Source organism: Dipodomys ordii, unplaced genomic scaffold (assembly GCF_000151885.1).
Source record: "Dipodomys ordii isolate 6190 unplaced genomic scaffold, Dord_2.0 Scaffold220, whole genome shotgun sequence".
NCBI lineage: Eukaryota > Metazoa > Chordata > Mammalia > Rodentia > Heteromyidae > Dipodomys > Dipodomys ordii.
In genome coordinates this window covers 1586149-1595889 of record NW_012267436.1, presented here as the reverse complement: position 1 = coordinate 1595889, position 9741 = coordinate 1586149, and the positions used below count along the sequence as shown (strand labels likewise).

At 52.4% G+C, this 9741-nt stretch overlaps 1 protein-coding gene across 3 annotated transcripts in view; it reads left to right on the top strand.

Moving 5' to 3' along the window:
- The first annotated feature begins 13 nt into the window (after positions 1-13).
- The window catches only part of Rab11fip5 (RAB11 family interacting protein 5 (class I)), a 41995-nt gene continuing 32267 nt past the window's right edge, over positions 14-9741 (top strand). For all 3 annotated transcript variants that reach the window (XM_013035785.1, XM_013035784.1, XM_013035782.1), the window contains exon 1: positions 14-555. In XM_013035785.1, the coding sequence (XP_012891239.1) occupies positions 122-555 (434 nt within the window). In that variant the 5' untranslated portion in view covers positions 14-121. The remainder of the gene's footprint in view (positions 556-9741) is intronic.

The window sequence follows — 9741 nt, the reverse complement described above, 5'->3', positions numbered from 1 at the left end:
TGTGCGGGCCGAGGCTCCGGGAGCCGGCTCCTGACCCCCTGCCGCGCCTCCCTGTTTGTCACTGGGGCCGCGCGGCAGCGCCAGGCCCGGCCAGCCCTTGCCCTCCGCCGCTTCTCCCACCATGGCCCTGGTGCGGGAAGAGGAGCGGGCGGCGGGGCCCTCTCGCTGGCTACCCACGCACGTCCAGGTGACGGTGCTGAGGGCCCGCGGGCTGCGGGGCAAGAGCTCGGGCGCGGGCAGCACCAGCGACGCGTACACGGTGATCCAGGTGGGCCGCGAGAAGTACAGCACGTCGGTGGTGGAGAAGACTCAGGGCTGCCCTGAATGGCGCGAGGAATGCTCCTTCGAGCTGCCGCCCGGCGCCCTGGACAGCCTGCTGCGGGCTCAGGAGGCCGATGCGGGCCCCGCAGCCTGGGCCCCGGCCCCCGCCAGCGCCGCATGCGAGTTGGTGCTCACCACCATGCATCGCTCGCTCATCGGCGTCGACAAGTTCCTGGGCCAGGCCACCGTGGCGCTGGACGAGGTCTTCGGCGCAGGCCGCGCCCAGCACACGCAGTGAGTGGGGGTCGCGGGGTCGCAGAAACGGTTGGAGGCCTAACCGGGCGGGGCTGGTGGGGGATCCAGGACCCAGAACCTCGGCCCGTGAGCCCCTGGCCTCGCGCTCCAGGACGCAAACCGACAGACAAGTCGTGTGCATTTTGGGGTCTTCTTCTGGACTCCCGTTCGGGAGCGCTGACGGGATTGGGTGTTAGTGAGCCCTGGAACATCTTGTGGAATTTGAGTAGTGACCCAGGAAAGTTGGGAATGGGATCCTGAGGGTGTGGGAAATTAAGAAGGGCTTCTGGGGCTGTCTTCCTTTGCTCCAAGAGGATAATAAGGATGAAAACTGCAGACGCGGCTGGGTGACCAGTCCATAGGGTCGTGCCTCACCCTGTGTGTGTGTGTGAGTGAGTGTGAATTCCCCTAACTGGCTGAGATTGCAGGGAGGCACCCCAGCAAGTTTAGAGATCCCTCAGGGCATCTGTCTCTTGTGTATTGTGGAATGGCCATCATGGTCAGAATATGCCCCCACTCTGTGTCCAGGGTCTCTGGGCTGTCGGCCAGACAACCTCCTAAGTAAGGGAAGGAGAGCCCTGGGCCAGCCCTCAAGTGGCCTGTCTATCCATCCTGCCCTGTCTTAGGTGGAGACAGCAGCAGTGGTTAATGTGCCCAAGTAGCTCTCCAAGACACTTCCCCCACAAGGACCAGTGGGTTTCATTCATCTATTTGGGTAGCATTTGGCCTCTCTTAAGTTAAGATTAAGGCTTCAGACATTGAGCATCAGAGTCTGGGTGGGATCTAGATGCCAGTCCCAGAGTTGATCACCTGCTGTGGATCTTCAAATAGGTATTTTGTGAGTGACCTGTTTGAAGGGAGCCAGATGTGTGTCCTAGTTGGTGAGAGGCCTGGGAAGATTTGCCTGAAGGAATGACAGTCTCAGGTTCCTTAGAGGAGTGGAATAAGTCTTGAGTTTGATGCGGACCCAGATGAAAGAAGGATTTGGATAGTGAAGCGCCTGACCATGAACATTTTTCAAAGTATAACTTGGGGAAGGGCTTTCCTGGCTGGCTGGCTGGCGGCTGTGGCCTGGGGCAGGTTCAAGGCTGGGCTGTGACCTGATTTCATGTCTCCCTCACTAGGCCTTCTCCTTCCTCATGACTTGCTGTTTGGTTGCTGGGTGTGGAATCATGTGGTATAGTTTGGCCCTTGTTTTGTTTTTTTCCTCCTGCTTTCTGTCCTCTGGTTCCTTCCTGGCTCAGGGAGCTCCAGGGGGTGGGGGTGGGGTAGAATGCTCCTCTCCCCTACATCTCTTCTTAGCCTTTTCTTTTTCAGAAGAGGTGCTTGTCCTATCATCCCAGCCTTTCTGCCTTCACCCTTACCCTCACCTACTCTGACCTGGTATATGACAAATGTGGTGTGTGTGTGTGTGTGTGTGTGTGTGTTAGATGAGGATCTAGGGAAAAAAAAATCTCTAACTTGCTTGGACGAGCTCCCCCCCACCTCCTCAGTTCTTGCCTTTGCTTTCCTCTTGGCCACAGGATCTTTTTAGTTGAGTTGGCCTAGCCTGCAGGTCCAGGTGTGTCTGTTTTCAGTCAAGAGCAGGGTGTCTGGGAGAATTTGACTTACCACCCCTTGTTCTGAATAGGAGCCTTAATTTACTTTTAGAAGTCATCTTTTCCACAAGCATCACTCCACACCCACCTGGCTGCCTTTCTTCTGATGCATTGACCTGAGTTATTTATAGAGCCTGGAGGGGGCAGGAGTGGGTGGGGCAATTAGAGGGCAGAGGAAAAGTCTATGAAATCTGCCTGCTCCTCTCTCTCAGTGGGCCTTACAGCATGCCCACTGAGACTCGGGTGAAGCTTGCTGCCCTCCTCTAGTTCTTTCTCAGGCTGTAATGGTTGCTCCTGGTGGCATTTCCCGGAGCACCCTGGCATGGGTGGCTGAGGCAGTGAGTGAGCACATTGCTGGATAGGGAAAGGGCCTCCTCCTCAGCTTTGGATAGAGTCTTGGATAGCTTTTGGTGGAAAAATGGTATTCACATATAACTTCAGGAGCCGGCTGTGGTTGTTTCAGGGAGGGCAGCTGATGGCCCTCCTGTCATCTAGAGAATTTGACTCGGGGATGACAGGCTATGGATAAGAGGAGGCTGTGGACTAGCATCAGACAGTCCTGATGTCTCTGTTTTCTCATCCTTAAAATGGGGATAACTGGGCTGTGGGGCCTAAAGCCCAAAATTCAAACCCCTACTAATACAGAAAAGGGCGGGGGGGGGGGGGGGGGGAGATAACACTCCTTCCCAGAGATGATATGAGAGATAAAATGCAACTATAAATGAAGGGTTAGTAGAGTTTCTGGGGATGGTTGGGGGTAGTGAACTGCAGCCCTCACCTGGAAGATATCTGTTGACTCTGAGCTTCTCACATGATGGGAGAGGTAGATGAGAACCTTAGTGTCTGGGAAAGCCTTAGGGCCATGGGTGGTGACTGGAGTGTGAAAATTCCCTGGGAAATGAGTTGGCTCTTTGTGGCTTCTCTGCCATTTGCTCTGCTAGAAGCTGGAGAACCAGGGTTTCGCCTGACCTGCAGCCAGGTCATCCTATGGCTTTGCAGCGCTTCTCCTTGGTGGCCTGCTTAGAGCTACCCCTTCCCCGGGGCAAAGCAGGACAGCATATAGCTGGAAAACTTCCAGAATGGATGGGCTTTGGTTCCAGTACTAGCAATCAGGTTACTTAACCATTTTCCTGTTTCTGAAAGGGTCACGATGATAACCATCTGTTACACAGGTTGAATACTATACCATCTATACCATTGCTACAGGTTTAGACAGATAGAAGCTTTCACAGTGGTAATTATTGGGGTTGCTCTGGGACTGCCAGCTTCATGGGTTGGTGATGACCAAGATTCTAGGTGTTCCAGGAGCACCTGAAAGTCCCTTGTCTGTGGGACACTTTTTTTTTTTTGGTTGGTCGTGGGGCTTGAACCCTGGGCCTGGGCATTGTCCCTGAGCTCTTCAACTTAAGACTAGCACTCTGGATGTGAAGGCAATCTGGCTGCGACATCTGTAACCCCATTGATTGCCAGGGTAGATTCGGCTGATCTGGCTGGCTAGGCGGGTGTCCCCTTCCTCCCTCACCGCTCCGTGTGCCTCCCTCCCGAAGCTGTGCGCTCGGTCGAAGAGGACGACCATCCCCGATAGAGGAGGACCGGTCTTCAGTCAAGGATACGAGTAGCTGCACTCCCCTGCTAGAACCTCCAAACAAGTTCTTAAGACTGGCACTCTATGACTTGAGTCACAGTGCCACTTCCAGCTTAGAGATAAGAGTCTTATCGCCCTGGCCGCTATTGGCTCAGGTCTGTAATCCTAGCTACACAGGAGGCTGAGATCTGAGATCAAAGCCAGCCCTAGCAGGAAAGGCCATGAAACTCTTATCTCCAATAAATCACCAGAAAACTGGAAGTGGTGCTATGGCTCAAGTGGTAGAGGGCTAGCCTTGAGCTGAAGAGCTGAGGGACAGCGCCCAGGCCCAGAGCTCAAGCCCCATGCCTGACAAAAATAAAAAAAAAATCTCCTGGACTTTGGATCCTCAGATCTCAGCCTCCTGAGTAGCTAGGATTACAGGCATGGGCCACTGGCTCCCAGCTGTGGGACAGGCTTTGAGGTGAGGAATTGTACTGGAGGCTTCCAAATAGTTCTCAAAACAAAATTGAATGCGGCACACAATGGCACTTGATCAGAAACTTCCTCCCTCAGGATCAGAACCTTCTTCCCTCAGTGGAACCATGTCTGGTTCCTCATGGTTCCAGTGGGTCTGAAAATGCTCATTTGGTTTTCTGGAATTTATTTTCTGGTGTGTGTCTTAGTGTCCCCTCAGCAGTCCTCAGTGGGTGCTGGGTTTTCCTCTTTGGTTCCTAGGCAGAGCTGCTGCTGGTGTGATTTGTTAGTTCTCTTGTGCCCAGTGGGGTCAGGTGGGTCATTTGGACCCTTGGCCTTTTTACAGTTGATGTGGTTTCCACCCCTAGGAGAATGGCCCTGAGCACATGGGAATGTGGGGGGGGGGGGGGGAGGGGAGTGGTGAGAGCAGCAAGTTTGGAGTGGGAAGTAGGAAATCTGCTATGAGACCATTTGGATTGGAGAGACCTGCTGTTGGTACTCTGGGAATGCATTTGGGGGAGGGGAGAGGAGAGAGGGTGCAGTCCTGCTGTGTGGAGCCCCTCATCTACCTTCTCCCTGAGGCCTAGAGTGTGGAGGCCTATAGGATCAATGGTTGGAAGCTAGTCCATTGGAAATGCCAAGGTTGAGGGTCTGGGGAGTTGCCATTTTTATTTTTATTTTTTTTTGGTGAGTTGTCTTTTTTTTTTTTTTTAAATCACAAAGAGGAAAACTGTTGTAACCACAGTCTTTCTACTAATTGTGAATCCTAAAGAGACTCAGCCCCTGCCCAGGTTCTACCATTGGAGATTCTAGGGAGAAGGGAAGCTCAGGGGCCTGTGGCTGTGGAGGACACATAAGTCTAAGATTAGAGCTTCTGCTCAGCTGCTCAGGAGATTCAGAGTCCTCTTTAACTAAGGTGGGGAGGGTCTCTAAGGGACCCTTTTCAGCCCTGAGCCTTGGTGGGATGCATGACTCCAGCCTTTTCTCCTCTGCTTTCCAGGTGTGAGCTGCTCTTCAGGAAGCAGTCAAGACCTGTCAGGTCCCTAGCTCCCGCTCGAACTCCTAATCTAATCTGGGCCTGGGGTGTAAGGAAGCCTGTGGGGCTGCTGGGTGTGGCTGGGCAGCAGTCATTTGGTGGAAAATCTCTCTTGGTTATGAGGCCATTTTTATTTGGGGTTGTGTGAGCAACAGCATCTAGGAGCCAGAGGAGTGGTAGGAAGTGTGACTCCTTCCTAATGGTATGGCAGCTTCCCCTCCCCTCTGCATCTGCACTGGCCGAGTGGGAACCAGGTCACTGGGGGCCTGTGGTCAGCTCCATCTCTGCCCTGCTTCCCTCTCCCTGTGGGCAGTTGGGGACAAGATGCAACTCAGCAGAGCCACCATCCTGTGCGACCTTGAGAGCTGTCCTTTTCTTCCAGTGGCAGCTGCCTGCTGCTCTTGTTACTGCTGCCATTACGATGCTAGTTCCCCCTCTTCTTACTGCTAAACTGCTGGTCTGGCTTTGTCCAGATGTTTCCCTGCCCTCCCCACCCTGTGCCTGGACAGATGATTAACACAGTGACAGGATCTGTCCTCGCCCTGTGGAAATCAGTTCCCTTTTCTTTTCCTCTGCAGAATGCTGAGCCCCTCCTCATGCTAAGAAGTAGAATGGCGTCCACAGCCTGAGTCCTCTGTGTATCTGACAGTCCTGCCAGGAAAAGCAGTCCCTGGGTTCTTTCTGAGCTAGCTTCAGGCTGTTTCTTCCCTCAGGAAGGAGAGGGGCTGGGCAGATGACCAGAGGCCCTGTGTGGGGCCAGGTGCAGCCACTCCTCCAGCTGGAGCAGGACTCCCAGGGTGGAGGAGCTGCGGGGGAGGGGGCTGGCCAGGGCTGCCTAGACCTTGGACCTTTGCTTCAACTGGGACTCCAGAATAGGAAGCACAGCCCTTACTCAGGGAATTCCAGCCTCCAGCTAGAGGAGAGCTTGTTTGGACTCCTGGAAGCTGAGGCTGGGGGAGGAGAGGATTAGACAGGCAGTCAGTGAAGGGTATGGTTCTGTGTGCCTTCTGTAAATCTGGCAGTGAAGAAGAGATGGCATTTGGGGTCCTGTGTGTATTTCAGGATGTGTGTGAAATGCCTGCAGGGTTTTAGGGAGTCAGGAGGCTACTGCTGGGAAAGGAGAGGGGTCTGGCTTATCTGAGGCCTGAAGGGGTGGCCTCATGGGAGGCGTTTCTGGAGTATTGAGAAAGGCCAAGTGTGGGCCTCTAGTGTGGCAGGATGACATAGCACAGAGGTGTCCCCTGCTGTGGAGGGGGCCTTAGCGAGGAGCTGAGTTTGGGGGTTTAGACAGGGAACGGACGCACAGAGCAGACAGGTCCCCAGAGTTCTCTGGGTGAAGGCAGGCCTCTTTGAGGAGAGGAGAAGACCATTGGATCGCCACCAGCGAGCCCATCTGCTGCCCCAGCTTTTGGAATCCCCACCCCTAGAGCATGGTGCACTGTTCTGGTGAATGATTGTTTGCCTTGTTGGTCTAGGTATCATTATCTAGCCTTTCTAGATTCTGGTATTGACCTGAGGTCAATACCTTGCTCCAAGCAAGGCCTTGAGGTGTAGATGCTAATGTTTTGGTGGTACTGGTGTTTGAACTTGGGGACTTGCTGTACCATTTGACTTAGATTCTCAGCCCTCCTTGCTTTTAGATTCTTACACTTTTTGGCCACGGACTCGCCTTAGAAGCTGATCTTCCTAACTAAACTTCCTATGTATCTGGGATTACAGGCTCCTACCACCACCGCTCTCAGCTTTGTTGAGATTGGGGTCTTTATAACTTTTTGCTCAGATAGGCTTTGAACCATGATCTTTTCATCCCTGCCTCCTCAGTAGCTGGGATTAGAGGTATGTATCACCACGCCTGGCCTATAAAGTGTCATTTCTAAAAGGTATGCAGCACATGGCTAAGTATGTAAACCCAGACAGTCTGGCCTCAGAGTTTGTGTTCTTGACTATGCCCCACCTCTTTCTTCCCCCAGTTATTCTTTTTTTTTGGGTCTGGTTGTGGGGCCTGGGCGCTGTCCCTCAGCTCTTCAGCTCAAGGCTAGCACTCTACCACTTGAGCCACAGCACCACTTCCGGCTTTATTTTCTTTTTGCTTATGTGGTGCTGAGGAATCGAACCCAGGGCCTCATGCATGCAAGGCAAGTGCTCTACCACTGAGCCACTTTCCCAGCCCTTCCCCCAGTTATTCTGCCGCAATTCTGTTGCAAAGAGGCCTCCTTTCCTTCCCTGACACCAGTTTGGAGGTTAGCCTTGGGGCTGAGTATGACCTGCTTGTTCAGGGTGAGCTCTGGGTTTATGGGGTAAGCACAGTTGCTCTGCATTCTGCCTGGCTGTGTCTGTCTGAGGGATGGGAATGTTGCCTGCCTACAGGTTCTTCCCAGGGATGGTTGAGGCCTGGGAAACCGTCTGGTTCAGCCAATCAATATAAAGATGTCACACACTTGGTTCACCTGACAATGCTGCTAGCCCTCATTTATTCCTCCATAGTAATGTGGCCATTTACTCCTTGATTTTTGTTTTTGTTTTTTGCTTCACTTTTTAAGAAGCCATTATGAAGAGGCTGGAGGTATGGCTCAGTTGATAGAGTACCAGCCAATGGGAGAAAGCATCAGGTACCAAGTTGGAGTCCTAGTCTCAGACAGAAAAAAAAACAAAATAAAAGCCATTATGGGCAACCACCATAATCACTGTGTCTAGCCCAGTACTAAGGAGATGAGGGAAAGAAAACGGAAAACCCCTTTCTTAGATGAAAATGTGTTTGAGGCAGGATTTACACAGGAAGGATAATGACTCCATAAAGCAGTGTATTAACAATCTGAAAAAAGGAGAGAGAGAGAGAGAGAGAGAGAGAGACAGAGACAGAGACAGAGACAGATAGACAGACAGACAGACAGACAGAGGTGAGGGAAAGGGAAGCTCTCTAGGATTGGGATCAGGGTGGGCTTCCTGCAGGGAGTGGCCTTTAGTGGCAGGTGAGGCCTGATGGGACTGGTGACTTGGAGGCTGACAGACTTCCCTTCTAGAAGGGGAGGTGGTATGGTAGGAGGTGGTAGGCACAAGAGTAGCAGTGAGGGAAGTACATGTTGACCCTCCTTGAGTCACCCAGCTCCTCTCTTGAGAGGATGCCCATGTTACCAGATCTGTGAAACCTCTCAGTCTCTGTGTCCACAAGCAAACACACAAGGTACTTTCTTCCCTCTCTGTTTGCTCACATGCAGCATCCTCAATACAGGCCTATGATGGACCACACTTTACCACAGAGACAGGTATCATTTGTCTCCGTTTGTCAAGGGTCTAAACTGGGGCCCTGGAAGAGGGACACTACCATTTAGGTCTGGTACCTGTTTAGGGTGAGCACCAGGTTAGGAGCACATGGGAGTGGGGGCTGCCGGGGAGGGAAAGGGCAGTTATGAAGATCCCCTGGGAGAGGCCACCTTCTGGTTCTCTCTGTCTTCCTGGGCAGGATTGGCCATTGCTGTTTTGGTCCTGGCCATCTTGCTCCCACGGGCTGATGACAGCTTGCTTGTAAAAGGCACCAAGCCCAGATCTTGATGTGTGGCTGGCCTACTTTTCCTAGAATCACCTCATTTTATTCTTCCCTGAGGGCAGCAGGGTGACCCCCATTTTTACAGACATGGAAACTGAGGTCTCAGAAGGTGGCCTGAGCTGTCCATGGCCACATGGCTTGTTACCAGCAGATTCCTGACCTCTAAGCCTAGTGCATTCTTCCCTGCATTGTGCTGTGGGCCCTATACCTTACTGTGCTGTCTGTGGTGGTCACATTTGCCTCCTGGCATTCTTCCAGTTTGTTCTTTTGTAGATGAGCATGGGGTCCTTCCAAGGCAAGCTGACAAGGACAGACCTTTGGAACATATGACCAAGATAGACAGATGATGATGGGATGGAGATTAGAGGAATTACTTATGCCCAGGGAGTGGGGGTGGGGCTGGACCTGGCTGGAGTATGAGGTGAGCTGAGCCAGCTGAATCATGACAGCAGGAGTAATGAGTGAGTGAGTGACAGTCTGTAAGGTCTCCAAGGATGGTTAGTGCTAGGCCTTGTGGTCTTTGGACCTGGTAAGAGGCCGTGCCATGCCCTTGTGTCTGGCTTGCAGCTTAACTGTGGAGACTAAGTCAAAGGATGGTCAGGTTGTGGATGTTGGAAAACAGTGTAGGCCTGAGATCCATATACCTCCTGTCTGATGCGGTGTGAGACATACTTGGGATTGAGAAGAATGGAGGCCTAGGGTTGGAGGCCCAGGGAAAAGAGAAAAAAAGGCTTTTTAGTTGCCTCCCAAACTCTGAGGGTAACAGTTTTACTTGTGATTCTCTTTTTTATAACTTATTTTGCAGAGGCAGGATAACTGTGTGTGTGAGTGTATGTGTGTGTGTTACTGAACTCCAGGCTTGCTTGTTAGGCAAGCACTCTACCACTTGAACCCCCCCCCCCCCCATGGCTTTTAAAAATCCACTTGAGTCAGACATAAGACTAGAACAAGGTAACCTGTTTTCCAG